Source organism: Pestalotiopsis fici (genome assembly GCF_000516985.1).
Source record: "Pestalotiopsis fici W106-1 unplaced genomic scaffold PFICI_Scf_9, whole genome shotgun sequence".
NCBI lineage: Eukaryota > Fungi > Ascomycota > Sordariomycetes > Amphisphaeriales > Sporocadaceae > Pestalotiopsis > Pestalotiopsis fici.
Window position 1 is genome coordinate 1,384,212 of NW_006917099.1, and position 18,205 is coordinate 1,402,416.

Consider the following 18,205-nt stretch of genomic DNA (forward strand, 5'->3'; position numbering starts at 1 on the left):
AAAATATCGGGTAATAAATAACGATTTTTATAAAAACTTAAATATTTAATAGCCGATTAGGCTAAAAGTTAAAAAAGGCGCTTTTATAATTTATGCTAATAAAATTAATAAATAGCTTTAAAACGGATAAAATAAAAACGCTTATTTTATTAAAAATTAGATATTTTCCCGATTAAATACGGCTAATTTATATAAAAAAAAATAAACGAATTATTTATAATAAAAAATAAAAGAATATTAGATATTTTGCTTGCTATTTTTTTTATACTTTTAATTTATATTTTTACGTATTTTTAAAAAAAGCCTATTTAGGTTTTATTTTTAAAAATAAAATATAAGCACGAATAAATAAAGCTTTTAAAAAAGATTTTAATTTATAAAAGCAGGTTTATAATATAAAAAAAATTAAAATTAGCCGAATTAGCATATTACGAATAATTAAGGAAAAATCGCTTCCGATTAATATAAATTAATAAAACGAACGATTAGTAATAAATATATAAAATAATTTTATAATATTTATAAAAAATTATTTTTTGCGCTATTTAATTATTTTAAATTTAGCAATAATAATTTTAATTATAAATATAAAAATAAAGCTTATTAATTATAAATAAGCTTTTAATTACAATTTTATTTAATTAAGCGACCGGAAATTATTTATTTACGGGTATAATATAATAATTATATAATTTAAATTTAAAATATTATTATTAAATAATATAGCTTATTATTTTAGGCTGCTAATTATATTAATATTATTCCGTTAATTATAAGGATAAGGATATTATTAGGATAATAAAAACGACTTTATAATATTATATAAAAAAAATGGATTTTTAATTAGTATATTTTAAAACCGATACGGATAATACGTTTTTAAATATAAATTTTACGAATTATTTTTGGCGTTATTTGCTATTTACCGGAAAAAATATATAATATAAATAAAAAGGCTATTATTAATTAGGGAAGCTATATAATAATATTATAAAATAGGATATTTAAGCCCGGTAATTTTCGAATATTTTATTTATTTATTTTAAAAGGTAAAAATTAAAAGATTAATTATAATAAAATATAAAGCCTATATATTTGTAAAAATTACGCGTTAATTACGGCGAACGCTACGGCTAATTAACGAAGATTATAGCGAACGATTAGCTATAAATTTTTATAATTATATTAAAAGGATTAAAAATTATATATTTTAAATACTAATTATTTATTAATAAATAAAATATATATAGGATTATTATTTTACGGAAAAAATTACGGTTATATTAATTAACGTTTTCCGATCGTTTTTAGGTATAATAAAAACTTAATATAATATTAAAATTAAAATTATCGAATGCGATAATAAAATTATAAAAGTTAAATAGGTAATAAAAAGATATTTCGAAAATAAATATATTAAATTCGAGCCTTTAGTATTATATATATAAGCTTAAAATAAAGTTATTAAACGTTTAGGGGGTATAATTAAAAAAAAACGGGTAATACGTATTAGCGTAAAATTCTTTTATTAATTTTAGCCCGAAATCGGCAAAACCGCGGTATATTTATATAATCGCACGCCGAATTATAATTCCCGATAGCGTATATTATATATAAAATTTTATAAAATAATTGCGAAAATAAAAGGAGTTTTAAATCCGAATTATAAGCTTAATTAAATTTATTTTAAAGTATTCGGATATAAAGTATACGTAATAATACTAATAATATAATAAAAATTCGGCCGTTTATAGCGATTAATATTTAAGGTATAAATAAGATATTTAATCGAATATAGGTTATTTAATATTTATAGGATTTAGATTTTTAATCGGAATAAATTAATTAATACGAAAAATATAATTATAAACGAAAAAAAATTATGCGACGGAAAATAAAATATATTTAAAAACGAGCTTTTAAATACTAATATTTAATTTATCGCCGATTTTATAATTAATTACGTAATATTTAAAAACGAGATTTTATAGGAATTAAAAAGTAAAAAAACCGCCGTAAAAAATATTTTATTAAGCGATAATTAAAATAATTAAAAAAAAAATAATAATTAAAAAAATAAAAAAGCAGCGTTAAATAAAAGGGATAAATAATATTTTTTTATTATCGCGAAATTTGCCTTTTGGATTTTATTATAAATATTTTTATTAGCCTTATTAATATATAATATAAAGGCAATTACGATTAAAAATACGGCGTTATTAAAAAAAGGATTTAAAATAATCCTATAATAAGCAGCTTTTTTAATTGGTTATAAAGCCGTTTTTAAAATAAAATAAGGTAATAATTAAAACAATAGGGTAAAGCTAAAACGCTTTTTTCGTTAAAAGGTAAAAATTTATAAAGCGGAAATCCTAGCTTCCTTTAAATAATATTATAAATTATATTATTATCCGTTTAGTAGATTATTTTTTTAAATAAAAGCTAATTATTTATAAAATTATAAAAATATACGATTTTAAACCGAGATTAATAAAAAAGATTTACGAATAAAAAGTAAATAGATTTTTAATTATATATAAATATATATATATAAGTTCGATAAATACGGGAAATTTTAAAAATGCAAAATAAGATTTGTCGTTCGCGGTAATTAATAGGCGAAGTTTTAGAATTAGAAAATTTATACGGCTATATTAGCTAAAACATTATTTTGTATTTTAATCGCGATTATAGCGAAATTTAATTTTAAATTAATATAATATAATATAATAAACGCGTTTATATACGCTTTTATTAATTAAAATATATTTATAAAAATGCCGGATAAATATCGAAAAAAAAAACGCTATATTATTATTAAATAAAGCATTTTATAAATTACGGATATTACCATTATTATAATAAAAAAAGTTTATAAAAACCTTAGCCGAAATCGGTTATATTTAGATATTATATAAGTTTTGCGTATTTATTAAGAAAAAAGTGCTAATTTTTTTTATATTAACGATATAATTATCGTATATAGGAATAAAAATAAAAAGGCTATTAATTATTTAATATAGCATTTTATAAAAAAATATAAAATTAATAATAGCGAGCTAATATAATGGTTTTTTAGGATAGAAATAATTAGAAATTATATATTTAGAATAATTTGGCTTTTTTAGAAGGCTTATTTTAAAAAAAATCGCTAAATTTATAAATAAATAAAAAATTTATATAACGCTAATAGGTTATAAAAAATTTATATTTTAATTAATTATAGCGTTTTTTTACAAAATATAGAAATATTAAAAAAAAATTAGATTATTATTATTCGCGGTTATATTTACGAAATTAAATATTATATTCGTAATAGCTAAATTAATTTAATTTTTTAATAATTTAAGCTAAATATATTAAAAAGCTATTAATCGAATTTTAATTTATTTAATTAATATTAAAAAATTTTCGCTTAAAATCGGAGGATTTTTTAATTTAATAATTGCTAATAACGTATTATTTGCCGATAATAATATTAATTATAAAAATATTTAAATATTCGCTATAAAGCTATTTAGAAAATTAATTAATTAGCGATTAAATAAATAAAATATAATTATTATTTTTATTATAAAAACTAAATTATTTGCCTTAGCGTAAGCTATTAAAAAAATATTATTCGTTAGCCGATTATTAAAGGAATTATCGATATAATTAAATAATAATATTATTATTATTAAATATAATAATAAGCAGATTATTAATTTAATCAACGCCGAAATCGCGTTATTAAAAATAAAGCTTCGTTATATAAATATTTATAATTATTAATTACGATAAAAAGCCTAAAAAAAAAAGGTTAAAATTATTTATAAACTTTTAAATAAAATAATAATAAATAAATTAACGAAAAGTTTACTAATAGGAAAATAGCAGGATTTTTTATAATAAATAAAATTTAAAATTACTTATTATAATTAAAATAAATAGCTTTAAAAAAAGCTATATTTTGCTAATTAGCAATTTTAATTTAAATATAGCTAGATTTATAATAAATCGTGGATTTAAAGGGGTGTATTAAATAATAAATTATGGTTTTTATATATTAGTATATATTTAAGTATACGGATTAACACTATAGTATCTAGATAGATATACGGGATTTCCCGGGGATTAGCCAGGGCCACCTAAATAAGCGTATATTTTATTAAAACTAAAAGGCGCAAAATATAGATTAATATATTATATAATTAACACCTATATTAGACCAGTTTAAACTCCAATAGGAAAGCACCACCTTGATCAACACTTAGCACCGGCCCCCACTCCCAGTCGAGGCGGTATTGGAGTCCTATTGTGGTAATCGATTGCGCCGGCTTAGCGGCGTGAGACCCGTCCACCTCTTGATGGGTTGGGGGGCTTGTGACGGTGTTGATGTAGCCAGTGTGGCCGATGTGGTCGGTTTGGAGCTTGCAGGTGTATAGAGCACCAGAGGGCGAACCGGTCTTTGTTTTGTTCTCTTTTTTATTCTCTTTTTTATTCTCTTTTTTATTCTCTTTTTTATTCTCTTTTTTATTCTCTTTTTATTCTCTTTTTTATTCTCTTTTTTATTCTCTTTTTTATTCTCTTTTTTATTCTCTTTTTTATTCTCTTTTTTATTGTTTTTATAAGTGACTTAGGTTATTCGCTACGCAATGAAATGTTTTCCACCAGTTTGCTCTTGAAGCAACCGTATAGGTGGAGAGCTCTTAGTATTTGCGTTACTTCGCGGTATCTGCCACATCCACACCATTAGCCTGGCTACCAGTCTCGAGCTTCACATTTTGGACTCCTGGCGCAGTGGCCAGATACGACATGCGTTTACGTGTACGCACCTCCCACGTTTTGCTATGTGCCGATATGAGATGACTAGATATTACAAAAGAGCACTCAAGAAGCCCAGCTACACCTGAGACCCTGTCTGCGCCGAAGGTAGAGAACCAGGAATGTCATGAACCAATTCAACTTCATTGTGCCACTGTCTCAGAATTTATCTTCCAACTGCTGCTGAAACTGTCATACAGAAGGCGCAAAGCAACTACTCGCCCCGGAAGCAACTAGGTATTGGGAACGACTTTCGTATTTTTGACCAATTGCTTGGAGCCACTCCTTCCATTTTGGCAGTTTCAAGCTGAGCAGACTCTCCTTGCAAAGTTGTGGCAGTGTCAATACTGGTTCGCCCATTTTCCAATCTCTGAGAGGACATCTTGGGCAGCAGGTCAATTGCTTTCCTTATGCGCTCTATCGCTAGCACATTTGCCTCTGGCATCTCCGTGAAGACGAATCGGAACCATCCTGGTCGGTCAGATCCCGCATACTGCCATCAAAAGTCAGCCTCAGATAGTTCACAGTTTTAAACATGACGTAGTTGTTTCTCCCTTACCTCTCCAGGATTGAGACACACCCCATGTTCGATGAGATAATAACACAGATTCAACTCCCTACTCCCATTTTTATCTTTGCTAAAGTATCCCACCCATTGCGACAAATCGATGAAGATGAAAAGACCAGAGTTTGAGGCTTGATACGGGATACCACATCGCGTCAAAGCCTCCGACGTGCGCCAGTATTCCAGCTCAAGTCGTTTGCGGTAGACGGAGAAGTATCCACTGATGGTATCAAGATCGCCAAGGAGCTGCGTAACAAGCAGGGCTGAAAAGCTGCTGATCCAGGTGAACCATCTGCGTCTCGAGTTAGTGCCCAAGTAGCAAGAGTTGTCTTTGGGGCTTTTCGTACGTTACTGTGTCGGCTGCTGCTCTTATTTCTGCGTTACGGGTCACAAGGAACCCTAAACGCAAACCACCCATGTTGAAATCCTTACTTAGGCTATACAGGCAGTGCACGTGAGAGAGACTACCCGGCCTTTCTTCGGGGATGCCAAGGACGGAGGAGAACTGGTCCAACGAGCCAAGACCTGATGAGTATTGGGACATTGAATACACCTCATCTGCAACAAGATGCATGCCGTGACTCCTGCAGAATCTAGCTAGGCTAGCCAATGTTGCTGCAGAGTAGCATCTCCCTTGTGGATTGGCTGGATTACAGATGAAAAGCACTTTGCACCGCACCCCCTTTGCCAACTGGGCCGCTACTGTCTTCTCGAGCAATGAGAGTAGCTTGGGTGCTACCTCCTCGCTGAATCGATCCTCCATAAAACTGCAGGGTACCGGGACGGTGGTGACATTGTTTCGAGCACCAAGGTCAAAATCGAGCATGTAAAAGGTTGGGGTCGGGTACAGAATGGCCTCTCCGGGATCACACAGGGTCCACGATACTAGGTCGATCAACGATGTGATTCCATTCGCCGCAAGGATGTTATTAGCTTCAAGAGGAACGCTGGGGCGGAAGAAACGGTTGAAGAAGCCTGCCGCTGTCGAGAGTAGTTCATCTGTGCCTGATATGGAACCATACGGTAGGACTATTGATGCCATTGATTATTAGCAGTTTGGAACAGCTCGTACAGAGGAAAGGGCACCTAGTCTTGGAAAGGTTCTTTGTGCATACTCTGAGACAAGTCGAAATCGATAGGACTTTTTGCAAAGTACTCATCCCACCAACCCTGCATCAAGTTGTTTAATGCACCCGATAGATTGATGAGGCCGTCTGGTTGAGTCTTCGGGTCATATGGAGGAATCTGGTTCACGCGCTGCATCAAGCTCCAGGCAGGCGCCTTTCCTAGGTTTGCCTGAGCACGGCGCGACGGGAGAAAGTCTGCCATGATATCTTCGCACAGGTCATTTGGCGACTCCCTCCTAGCAAGGACTGAGTGGTCGGTCTTTAGACTTGAAATCTCAGCTTCTAGTGCTTCAAAGGCTGTGAACTCTTTATGAGCTTTCGGCAAAGAGCTTGATCGAACTACCTCGGTTTGTTGACCTCTGAAAGGCGGAGCGGATTATATGTCGCCCATGTGTCTGTTGATGATGAAGTTGGCGAGCAAAGTCATTGCGACGGGAGCGAAATGCCTTAGTACCTTATGCTTTAGGGCCTCGGCTAGCCATGCGGGCGGCGGTTCGCTCGCTACAGGTATCTACTACCAACCTAAGTTAGTGCATCATATAGAGGCTGGTAGGTAATGTATGCCCCACCCCCCGGCTGATCCCACATAGGGTAATGCTATCCACCAACTAAGATCCTCACTGCGACAAGGGCTTGGGCCAGGCATTTTCTCAATACCATAAATCTCATGGGCTCTTGTTTAGCGACATGTTTTTTGGCGATATGTTTTTCGGCTTCAATCTCGTCTTTGTTTGTCTGTTGAACACGGCAACTTGAAAGCGTATCTGCACCATGCGCTGCACCGCAGTGCTCTTGTTCTTAGCTTGTGGCCAGTACGCATCTGCTGGCTACAATGTTGTTCAGTCCGCCTACAGCAACAGCACTATCCGCGTAAAGAGCTGGTCTGCCGACGACAAATCTCTTTGCGATGGAGGCAGCCGACACCATACCGGTTGGGTTGACGTAGTCAACAAGCATACATTCTTCTGTAGGTGTCGCCCGTTGCTGTGCTGGATCAGGAAGGCTTGTGCTTACGACCCCAGGGTTCCATGAAGCTCGAGCCGGCATTGAGAATGCCCCGTTGCTCCTCTGGGTTCAGGGAGGGCCTGGTGGAAGCGCTTTAGCCGGCATGTTTCTCGAGCATGGGCCATGCCTCATGGACACGAATGATTCCACCGCGTTCAACCCCCATGCCTGGACCGAGGCCTTCAATGTGGTATACGTGGACCAACCTGTAGGAGTCGGGCTTTCATATGTCGACGGAAACGACGAGGCGTTTTATCCCAACCGTACTGAAGAGTCAACCCTGCACCTACTAAGCTTCCTCAATTTATTTTACGAGGCCTTTCCCAAGCTGCAACTCCAGGACCTTCATATCTCTGGTGAATCATACGCCGGGCGTTTTATCCCACTCTTTGGCGCCGAGATCTTAAAGTTCAACGAGTGGGTTCCTGATGACGGTCACCGTATTCCTCTAAGATCTCTTATGATTGGAAATGGATGGACAAGTCCTAAAGACGTGCTTCCCGCCTGGTACGATGTCGCCTGCTACGACTACCGCGGCTATCCTCCACACCTCGACGAATCCGTATGCGAATATCTTTTGCCACTGGTCGATAAATGCAGGACAGCTCTGAAGACTTGTGCCGCTACACGAGACACTGATATGTGCGTAAGCACGAACTCAATCTGCAAAGACCAGTTCGCCGACGTTGTCGAGAACAATACTACTCGCAGTGCTTTTGACCGGCGACTACGGAATTGCAATGACGGTGAAACTTGTTTTGGTAAAATGCCTCCATTAATTAATTATCTCAACTCGCCCAAGGTCCACAAATCGCTCGAGCTCCAGACTCAGACAGGCGGGTTGAAGTCGTCCTGGTCGCTTTTGGACGTGCCTACGGCAAACAGGTACATGGCCGCTGGCGACTATCATTTCCCTTCAGTCCTGGAATTGGAGAACATATTGAACTATCGCCCAAGCTCCACTGAACGCCCTGTAGATGTTCTCTACTACGTTGGCGTGGCGGATATTGTTTGCAGCCCCCTTGGCGTCCAGCAGACGTTGGAAGGTCTCCAGTGGCCGGGGAGTGTCGAATTTCATGCTGTTCCGTGGGCAGACCTCCCATACAAAACGGCAGCCAACGGCCCGGGTGGCCGTGTCAAGAGCGCCAAGTCATTGACACTAATGGAGTTGGAGGAAGCTGGTCATTTGGTGAGTTAGCCCTATAGTGTTTTGATCCACCCCATCTCCATAATGCTTATGCAAACTTCCAGGTTCCGCTCGATCAACCAGTAATGGCACTACAAATGGTGAAAGATTGGTTGAGATATCTAGAGACTGGCGTCCCTTTGACCAGATCCGAATCCAGTAGCCACTCTAGCGAAGCTGCTGCAAGCAGAAGCAAGTTTGTGGTTCAGGAACTTTGAATTACTTGAGTATGAGGGGATATCGACCAGGTATATATACTATAGCCTCGGTACGAAAATACAGACATGTCAGGGCCATTAATCGAAACCGTAACAAAATTTGATCTAGTAACATTTATTAATTTTCCACTTCTAAAATTGCTCTTTCGCCAGGGCATGCAATCTGCTTGACTCCACTCTGCCGTCTTTGATGACGGCAAGCAGGTGCTCTTTCGGCCTTTCGAATATCGTAATGTTTTCGAAGGGATTCGCGTTCAGCACAAGCAAGTCCGCCGCAAAATTCGGTTTGATTTGCCCGAGCATATTTTCCTTTCTGAGCAGCTTGGCTGCGTTGATGGTAGCCGTCCGGAGCGTTTCTACTGGACCAAGTACCTTGGAGAAGAGACGCAAACCTCTAGCCTGGGCTATGTGTAGGGGGCCAATAAGGTCGGTCCCGTAGCACAGTACTACACCTGATTTGGACGCGATTCTGAGTGATTCGAGACCACTTCTCAAGACAATTTCATTCTTTGGCATCAGAGAAGGTGGGAGAAACCCAGCCCACTTGTCACTAGCCATCTCGGCGTATGTGGCTAGCGTTGGAGTGAGATATACTCCTCGCTCTGCCATATACTGAGCGGTGGCCTCATCAATCAAATTGCCGTGCTCGATACCCATGACGCCATTGTCGACAGCCAGCCGTATTGCTTCTGGCGTGTAAGCGTGCGCGGTCACATAGGTACCGGCATTTTTGGCAACCGTGGTGATGGCCTCAATCTCTGCGGCCGTGAATTGCGTATGGTCAATGTGATCGGTCGGACTAGCGACGCCCCCACCGGCCATGATCTTGAGAAAGTCGGCACCACATCGTAGCTCTTCGCGCGCCCACCGCAGGCACTGGGGAACGCCATCGACGACGCGCGCGACATTGGCAAAAATTTGACCGCCACAGCAGTCTCCCGACTCGGCCGCTGTGTGACTTGTGCGCATATCGCCATGGCCTCCCGTCTGAGAGAGCGCCATGCCGGCGAAAAACACCCGCGGACCGGCTATTACCCCGTCTGCTATAGCTTGCTTGATTGCTAGGGATGATCCAGCAGGGTCACGGATTGTCGTGAACCCACGGTTCAAGATGTCTCGACATAACAGCGGCTGGCGAATGGCAACTTCAGCCCGCGAAGCTTGAACGATTCCGGTGAGGTTTGGAGGACCCGGAGGCAAATTTAGATGGCAGTGGCAATCGATTAATCGAGGGCAGAGATAGAAGTTGCTAGAATCTACCATCACAGCCTCTGCTGCAATGTCGGGAGGCATGGGGCCCTCGATGGACACAATTTGTCCTCCGTGAAGAAGGACGTCCCGACCAGATATCACTTGACCCTTTTCAACATCGACAATGTTTGCTTCTTTGAACAAGATGACTCGGGGTGCCGGTCGGTTGTAAGGACTTAGCAAGTCGTTAAGTGGTGAAGTATAATCAATGCCAGACATTGTGAGTCAGGTTGACGAAGCAGGTCAGGATTTGTACGACGTATTGAAGAAACTAAATCTCACTAAAGGCTCTCGATCGACAACAAGCTGGAACCAGAGATATAAGCTCGTATATCAAGAAAATTTGAAAACACAAAAAGATAAATACAGAGATCGGATACCAAAATTTCTAATTTGGGATCAAGGTGGAGCATCGCGGGACTATATCATAACAACGTTTCCCAAATATGGTCCTCGAAAGCGCCCCCTTTCCATACTGGGAAGGCTGCAGGCACACGATCTGCATAAGCTTAAATGCTTTCAAAACTTGTTTGCAGTGACTATGATACAATCAATCTGGATTAGTACAAACGCAGAGGTGTATTCGATGCGGCTGAAGAACAAGTAATATAAAGGAAGCTGAAGGTCTAGTGGTTTTCATATCTTTCGAAAGGCAACCATGATTCCTTCCTTAATGGCTATAACTCATTCTCGATGATCTTGTGTGACTCCGATTCAACGGCAGCTCCAAATTGGTGCAGCCAAGTCTGCGCAAGTCTCAAGGCCCCGTTCGGGGACTGCGATGGTACTAATCTCCCCACGTTATCTACTTGTACAAACCATATAATACCTTTGCCGCTTGAGGATGATGCGCTCTTCACGGAGCCTTTGAAGCCCAAGCCAAGCTCTGCGGCGTCCCTTGGTATGCTTGCACGCCATTCTTCTCCTACATGTCCGTCCAGAGAAACGTCCAGGGCCCTCTCTGCAAACGCGGGTGCGGCTAAGATGTCGTATGCGCCGTAGTACAGAAGGGTGCTTACGTTTTGATGCAAAAGCCGTTGAATGTCTTTTATACCCGAACCCGTCTCCCTGAGTAATGGAACACTGGGAGGTGTTACTACACCCTTGTAGACATGCTGGCGTGCTGCCTGTCGACCGATGAGTAGCTCGTCGCCTCCATATGCAGAAATGAAACTGTGCAGTGCAAGAACCCGGCTTATACCACAATCATCCGCTCGAGTATACTCATCGTCATGAAAACAGCGCGGGGACCGATTTGTCGAGTCATGCCGACCGTACAACGCGGCGCTCAAGATTCCATTCTCACACGTCAGAGCAGCTGTAGAGCACATAGGTCCTTCAGGATCGCGACCATCGAGGCAAGCTTGCTGCGATGCTGCACAGTCAGAAGACAGTGAAGCGAGCCGCGAATCGCAGTCTGCCCGACTGAACAGTGCCGGGAGCCCATTGGAAGCCGCACAGACCGTATCGCGGATTGCAGGAAGCTGCGATGGACTGTGGATGACGCCGTTCCCAACGATGATAGACTCAAGAGGAATCAAAGCTGCAGCGTCGGATTTGGTGTTGTGCTCTATAATCGATTCGGCGATGGCAGGTAAAGAGCGTCCCGCAAAAGACTGGCCTGCAAGGTGGAGTTTGCGTCCTAAAATGTGTGGAAAGGCCAAGTATAACAATTGGAGGGCTGATATAATGTCTCGCGCGGTACCGCCAAGATCGTCTGTGTGATTACCAGGACTATACCCGTCGTCTGCATAGGAAAAGCCAACGTCGACAGACTCGTCCAGATATATCATGTGTGCGGCTTGCGCCCAAGTAAACGGGTTCATTGTTGCTGACTGCCCGTCATTGCTCGCCAAACAGCTTCCAGTCTCCAGCATGGCTCCGAGAAGTGATGACTGACACGGACAGCCCGAGGTCCAAAGAATCACGGGGGCAGAGGCCAGACTATCTGGAACTAAACTCTGGTAGGCTACCAATATGAGCTAGTCAAAACTGGCAAATCGCATTGCTCCCCTATAAACAGAAGAGCAGATTGGGAAGGCTTACAGAAAAATAAATGTTTATGGCCAATATCTATCCAACCATTGTAGGTAGGAGCTTGCCCATCGCAGACCTGCGCGCTCCGAAAGCGGATAGACAATGAGGGATCTATCGTTGACGAGTATTTGCGATATGGTTCTTCAGGTTGCACGACACCGCGTGCCGCTTGATCCAAGGAGCCTCTGCACAATTGCGCCCAAATGGCAAGAACAAGGAGAATCCACGACATATCTATGGCTTGGACATTGAATTGCAGTCATGAAAAGTGTAGAGATTATGCTCCTACGCACTGATTATCACACAAATAGATACTGCCATTGCCCTTGACTACCTAGTCTATCTTGGTTGAAATGATGGACAACGCTTGCCACTAGCCATATATGGGTCGCTTAAGCGCCCTCTGACAAGTCCATCAACCTGCCAGCAATCAACAATCTGGATGAGAGCCAGGCGCTCCCCTCCCTAGACGGTTCTCAACGGGAGCATGCAATCAGTCTCGACAAGACATGACCGGAGTGGTGGTTTCTACCTAGTTTCGTCGTAAGTACATTGCGCTGCATGGATTTGGTGACCAAACAGCCGTACACGATTGAGCAACTTTATCGCGCAAAGGTGGTCGAGTTGTTGACCTAAATACCAGAGCCATTGATCTGGGAAAAAAGGTCGACTCTGGATGAGGAGATTGCTTTGAGTTGAACTTTCTTCAGTAGGCGTCTCCATCGAGCTCAAAAGGCGCAGAGTTGCACATACCGGCCACGGTACAGCCATGACCTTGATTCTAGAATGGGTCCCGGTCCCAGGCCTTGGCCCTCCCCCGAGATCCTAAAAGTTTCCATCCTTCCCGTCGGGATGTTCCCCGCAAATGGGCTGCAGATGCCATCGGCAGCCAGCGCCCGAGGCTCCCCACATGCCACATGTTTTCCGCTTAGCTGTTTTGCCTGTCCGGGCGTTACCCCACTACAGATCTTGCGATGAAGGGTGCTGTGAGGTCACTTGCAAGTCCTCCAGTTCCAATCCACCAGGCCATTGTACCTAGGCACAAAATGAGGGCAAACAATGATAGTTTAGGCTCGATCATCTTGGAAAATCACTGGAGAAATTACCATTGCCGGCATGATTACTACCAATAAGCATCTGACAAATACCGAAACTCCGAGAAAAATCATCGGTGCTAAGGTGGGAATAACAAATCCATATTGTCTCCACTTGCGTAGAAGTTCGAGGCGGATTTAGGTCCGCATTGTCGACCAAGACGCCCCTCCCGAGCAGAAAACATTCAATGCGTTGCGTTCCGAGGCCGGAGAGGCAAAGATGGAATGATTATGTCTGTAAATATATAATGCTCCTCTTGTGCACTTGCTTCCTCTGACATCTTCCCCATATACCCGAAAGTAAACCTGCTCCAACGCTTCCACATCCTACGTCACTCCCCCTAACCGCTTTATCCACGATATCAACCGCAGAAATACACGGAAAAGAAAAAAGCAACATGGCACCTGCACAGACAAAGGGAGCCGCAAAGCTCCGCGAGCTCATTGCCAACCCAGAAAAGATTGTTGTCGCTCCCGGTGTTCACGATGGTCTCACAGCACGGATGGCGTTGAACGTGGGATTTGATGCCCTTTACATGGTGAGTTTTCGGTAGCGTCCGTGATAACACACACACAAGGGCCAGTACTAAGACCAAAACAGACTGGTGCCGGAACAGCAGCATCGCGTCTGGGACAACCGGACCTGGGTCTCACGACCGTCGACGACATGGCCACCAATGCCGGCATGATTGCTGGACTGGACCGGGACGTGCCCGTGATCGCCGATGCCGACACGGGTTTCGGTGGCCCGCTCATGGTGGCCCGCACGACGGAAAAGTACATCCTGCAGGGCGTCGCCGGTTTCCACATTGAGGACCAAATCACCACCAAGCGCTGCGGTCACCTGATGGGCAAGGAGCTCGTCGACGTCGACACGTACGGGGCGCGCATCCGGGCCGCCGCCCACGCCCGCGAGCGCATGGGCCAGGATATCGTCATCATTGCCCGCACCGACGCGCTGCAGTCGCTAGGCTTTGACGAGGCCATTTTCCGCCTCAAGGCCGCCGTCAAGGCGGGCGCCGACGTGGCCTTCCTCGAGGGCATGACGGACAAGGACCAGATGGCGCGCGTCGTCAAGGAAATGGCACCCACACCGTGCTTCCTCAACATGGTCGGCGGCGGTCTCACGCCCCTCATCAACGCCAAAGAGGCCCAGGACCTCGGCTTCAAGATTGTCATTTGGCCCCTCCTCGGCCTCACCTCGGTCTACATTGCCACCCGCGAGTTCTGCAAGGAACTCAAGGAGACGGGCGAGATCAAGAACCGATACGGCTCCGACGGCAAAATTGATGGTGGCGTGCGTGACGTCTTTGAGCTGTGCGGTCTGTCAAAGTGCAGCGCATTTGACCAGGAAATGGGTGGAACCAGTTTCTCCAAGGGTGTATAAGCCATGTTAATTTCATATAAAGAGATACCACTAATTAAAAATCGTTAAATTAAGAGTCGGCCGCTGAACATACTCGATACACAATGATTCCCTAGGTGTCCTCATGGGATATCGAGCCCCAAGCTCAAATCTACTTGGGTCCCAAATCGTACATTCGCGGTGGATATCCTTGGCAACGCCAAGTCTCTCAATTGCCTTTCATCACTAGTAATGTCAAAGAAACTAGTAAGATGTCCAATCTCGGGAATACTGGACTTTGGTATAGTGCTGCCGTCTTTCTGCAATTCTTTAATATCCTCCTCTGCCGCCCTTTGCTCTGCCGGTAAAATGCCGCAATTTCGTTCAAACAGTAGAGCATCGACGGCACTGCCCTTCTTTACCCACGAGCCATTGACCTTTTCGTTGGTGTACGCCACGAGATTTCCCCGGCGTACCACGACCACCTGGTCAACGGCACTCGATTCATCGACGAACCGAGCTGCATTGACCAGATTCGCACAAGTTTCATCATGAGGAAGCTGCGGCAATCCCCAAGACCTGTCAGACTGCTCGCGCTCGCGCAAGTGATCATTATTATAGCGCGTCAGAACCCCAATCCAGCTGAGAGCCTCGGGGACCGCCAGGATCATGACCTCGACGCGGTAGCCGGCGTCGTGCAGGGTCTGCGTGAGCTCGCAAAAGTCCTCTGGGAACCGGCACGCCATCTCGGCCAGGACGTCGGCGCGGCGCTCCATGGCGTGCGCAACGCCCATGGCCAGCCAGGCGCGGTCGTCGGCCTTGGTCACCATGCTTGCGTGCATGGGCTTTTCGGACAGCAGCTGTTCCCAGGATGAATGGAATTCCTTGTACTTGTTGGCAATAAGGTGCGCCGGCTCGCCGCGGCGCCCTTGCATCACTTGCTTAATTGTCGGTGCTGCGCGTGTCTTGCCTGCACCCAGCTGTCCGATGATAAACACGGCCAGCGGTGGCCGATCTTCGTGACCCACATTGTCCGGGCTCTGCAGATGGCCGAGGTACTTGGGGACGATTTGCTCGAGGAATATGCGTCGCGACTCGGCGTCGCTCAGTTTGAAAGACTCCACGTATGATTCAGTAACCGCCATGGTCATTCAATCAACATTAAACGCTGAGAAATTTCTCAATTTTTGAAAGATTAATACAAAAATATCAATGACGACAGAAACTCGTCGCGGTAAGTGTGTCCTCAGCTTACGCTGGGAAATCCTTCGGGCTTCCTATCGTGGCTTTTTTGGAGTCCCGAGGCGGGGGCCGAAAAACAAGACCAAGATAGATGCCCAAGATGCCTAGGTTAGTAGGTAGCTATTTGGGTAGGGTCATGCTTGTGTAACTGGCGGCATGAGCCCGGCAGTGCTACTCGACCAGTAAAATCATTGTGCCATACCCCAAAATTCGGAGGCCTCAATCGTTATGGCTGGCTTGGGTGAGAATATTTGGAGCGTATATACCTACTTGCTACCCAGTATGCTGCTGGATTTTGGTGCACACCGCCAGTGCCTCCAATAGACCAACGGGCATGGTCATCATTTGTAGATTGACATATTTTGAAGCCCTTTCTTGCTTGTGGTTGACTGGGCTTGTAAACCTTGAGGATTCCACTATATAACGGTCCAGAATGTGCAAGGACTAAACATTTTGCGCTTGCCCAAGGAGAAAAAGGTTACATCGCTCCAAAGCAATGCATGCGACCAGACTATAGTCATTCTCGGATACAAAGTACCCGCCGGCGTGGGCATATTCTGAGTTGTAGCAATTGCTCATTAGGTACCCAATGCTCATTGTGATTTTCTTTTGTCGTATCCCAAATGATCCAAACAAGGACGGTCTGGATGAAAAATGGAGCAACAAAGGCAAAATCATGGACAATGAAAATTTTAGTTCGTCCTTTCTCTAGGACAATACGTATTGTCCCGCCGCAAATAGGCTTTGTAGGTCGCATGAGTATAACTTGGCCCGCAATGTTGCCGGTCTTGGGGATGCTCAAACACACAATCAGCACAGTTCTCACAAGGATCTCCGGGTAAGACCAGGTCAACAGCAGTGCCAGAGCTTTTGCATCAATAATGTCGAGCTCTACGTCCTCCAACAAGATCTCCGCCTTCAAGGCTGCCCGGTGCGATCTTCTCGTGGATGAGATCAAGTACGACAGCTGCGGACACTGTTTTTACACCATGCTAGACCACTCGCTCGGGCGCACTGGCGACCGCCGCGCCGCGAGGCACCCAAAGTGCCCAAAGTGCGCCATTGACGGTAAGTGTCTCGTCTGCCTCCAGCCCTGGGACGACTGTGCAGCAGAAGCCTGCCGGCACTGCGACACCTTTTTCGAGGAGGGGATCTTGTACAGTCGTGTCAAGAAGCTGCATGACTTGGGACTTGGTATCAGAGATGACCGACCATCTTTGTTTCGGGTTTTGAGGAGTCGTGAGCTGGAGATGTGGGAGCGTCGGTTGACCCGACCAGCACTTCCCAAAAAGAAGACAGTGACGGGCCCCTACAGGTAATATGTGTCGATGAATTGTAGTTGAATATACTTGAACCTTGTTTCAATAATGTAGTAAGCATAAGATTGGGCAATATGGCATAGGATCCGGCCCAAGAATGGTTCTATTTTCATCTAGTGAATGTATCTCTGCTGTGAAATCCAAAGACGTCCAAGGTAATTACCAAGCGTCTCATCAACGCTGGACCTGGCGTCTATGCTTTGCAGTCCCGATATATGTCAACTTGAAGCTTACACATTGGCGGGTAGTAGACAGGCTCTCAGAACCTACAAATGGTACTGGGTAGACTGGGTTTGCCGTATGCGCCGTCGACTTCATTCAGAAACACCTGAAGGTCTCTGCGCTCCGCTGGGACCAATTGAGGATCACACAACTCGTCTTGTACCTTTTCAGGGGTCCATAGTAGTCTCCAACATGTGGCAGCATGGGTGAAGCTTACCTTGAGATAGGGCTCGAGGTGACGCACGAGTGTATCAAGCTCAGTGCCCGTCAGGAACTTGCCATACCTACCTGCAATGCAGATGGTGGCAATGTATGTTCCTGGACCGTCAATGGTATAGATCTCCTTGTCAAGATACCCCAAAACCGTCTTGAGACACTTGGTCAAGGGAGCTGTGACCCCAAGGACTGCTGCCTGAATAAGGTGCCTGGGTATATTATGAACTAGCGTCATAACGAGGCTCATATTGTTGAGGATTTTCTCATACTAGACTCTTCCTGGTTCTGTTTTTCTTCAGCGCCGCCCTTTTTGGCCTCGGCGATTACTTCGATATACTGAACAACATCTGCAAGGCTGCCCCGTTCAGCCCCTCAGAGGGAGATGGTGACGGTGTTGATGTAACCAGTGTGGCCGATGTGGCCGGTTTGGAGCTTGACGGTATTGATGTACCCAGTGTGGCCGATGTGGTCGGTTAGATGGTGACGGTGTTGATGTAACCAGTGTGGCCGATGTGGTCGGTTTGGAGCTTGCAAGTGTATAAAGCATCAGAAGGCAACCCGGTTTTTTATTT

At 43.2% G+C, this 18,205-nt stretch overlaps 8 protein-coding genes across 8 annotated transcripts; 4 read left to right on the top strand and 4 right to left on the bottom strand.

Annotated features, from left to right (window-relative positions):
* Window positions 1-5,020: 5,020 nt before the first annotated feature.
* On the bottom strand, window positions 5,021-6,700 carry PFICI_11825 (uncharacterized protein; the record flags this gene model as incomplete). Its single annotated transcript, XM_007840406.1, has 4 exons — window positions 5,021-5,299; window positions 5,366-5,663; window positions 5,719-6,400; window positions 6,487-6,700. 4 exons carry the CDS (start codon window positions 6,698-6,700, stop codon window positions 5,021-5,023), a joined length of 1,473 nt encoding a protein of 490 aa, XP_007838597.1.
* Window positions 6,701-7,269: 569 nt separating this feature from the next.
* On the top strand, window positions 7,270-8,907 carry PFICI_11826 (uncharacterized protein; the record flags this gene model as incomplete). Its single annotated transcript, XM_007840407.1, has 3 exons — window positions 7,270-7,465; window positions 7,521-8,692; window positions 8,755-8,907. The coding sequence occupies 3 exons, from the start codon at window positions 7,270-7,272 to the stop codon at window positions 8,905-8,907; spliced, it is 1,521 nt and encodes a 506-aa protein (XP_007838598.1).
* A 132-nt stretch (window positions 8,908-9,039) lies between these two features.
* PFICI_11827 (uncharacterized protein) lies at window positions 9,040-10,377 on the bottom strand (the record flags this gene model as incomplete). Its single annotated transcript, XM_007840408.1, has 1 exon — window positions 9,040-10,377. The coding sequence occupies one exon, from the start codon at window positions 10,375-10,377 to the stop codon at window positions 9,040-9,042; it is 1,338 nt and encodes a 445-aa protein (XP_007838599.1).
* A 458-nt stretch (window positions 10,378-10,835) lies between these two features.
* PFICI_11828 (uncharacterized protein) lies at window positions 10,836-12,035 on the bottom strand (the record flags this gene model as incomplete). Its single annotated transcript, XM_007840409.1, has 1 exon — window positions 10,836-12,035. The coding sequence occupies one exon, from the start codon at window positions 12,033-12,035 to the stop codon at window positions 10,836-10,838; it is 1,200 nt and encodes a 399-aa protein (XP_007838600.1).
* Window positions 12,036-13,687: 1,652 nt separating this feature from the next.
* PFICI_11829 (uncharacterized protein) lies at window positions 13,688-14,676 on the top strand (the record flags this gene model as incomplete). The annotated part of the gene is made up of 2 exons (XM_007840410.1): window positions 13,688-13,828; window positions 13,891-14,676. The coding sequence occupies 2 exons, from the start codon at window positions 13,688-13,690 to the stop codon at window positions 14,674-14,676; spliced, it is 927 nt and encodes a 308-aa protein (XP_007838601.1).
* Window positions 14,677-14,777: 101 nt separating this feature from the next.
* Window positions 14,778-15,779, bottom strand: PFICI_11830 (uncharacterized protein; the record flags this gene model as incomplete). The annotated part of the gene is made up of 1 exon (XM_007840411.1): window positions 14,778-15,779. One exon carries the CDS (start codon window positions 15,777-15,779, stop codon window positions 14,778-14,780), a length of 1,002 nt encoding a protein of 333 aa, XP_007838602.1.
* Window positions 15,780-16,757: 978 nt separating this feature from the next.
* PFICI_11831 (uncharacterized protein) lies at window positions 16,758-17,195 on the top strand (the record flags this gene model as incomplete). Its single annotated transcript, XM_007840412.1, has 1 exon — window positions 16,758-17,195. One exon carries the CDS (start codon window positions 16,758-16,760, stop codon window positions 17,193-17,195), a length of 438 nt encoding a protein of 145 aa, XP_007838603.1.
* Window positions 17,196-17,619: 424 nt separating this feature from the next.
* On the top strand, window positions 17,620-18,110 carry PFICI_11832 (uncharacterized protein; the record flags this gene model as incomplete). The annotated part of the gene is made up of 2 exons (XM_007840413.1): window positions 17,620-17,846; window positions 17,906-18,110. 2 exons carry the CDS (start codon window positions 17,620-17,622, stop codon window positions 18,108-18,110), a joined length of 432 nt encoding a protein of 143 aa, XP_007838604.1.
* Window positions 18,111-18,205: the final 95 nt, after the last annotated feature.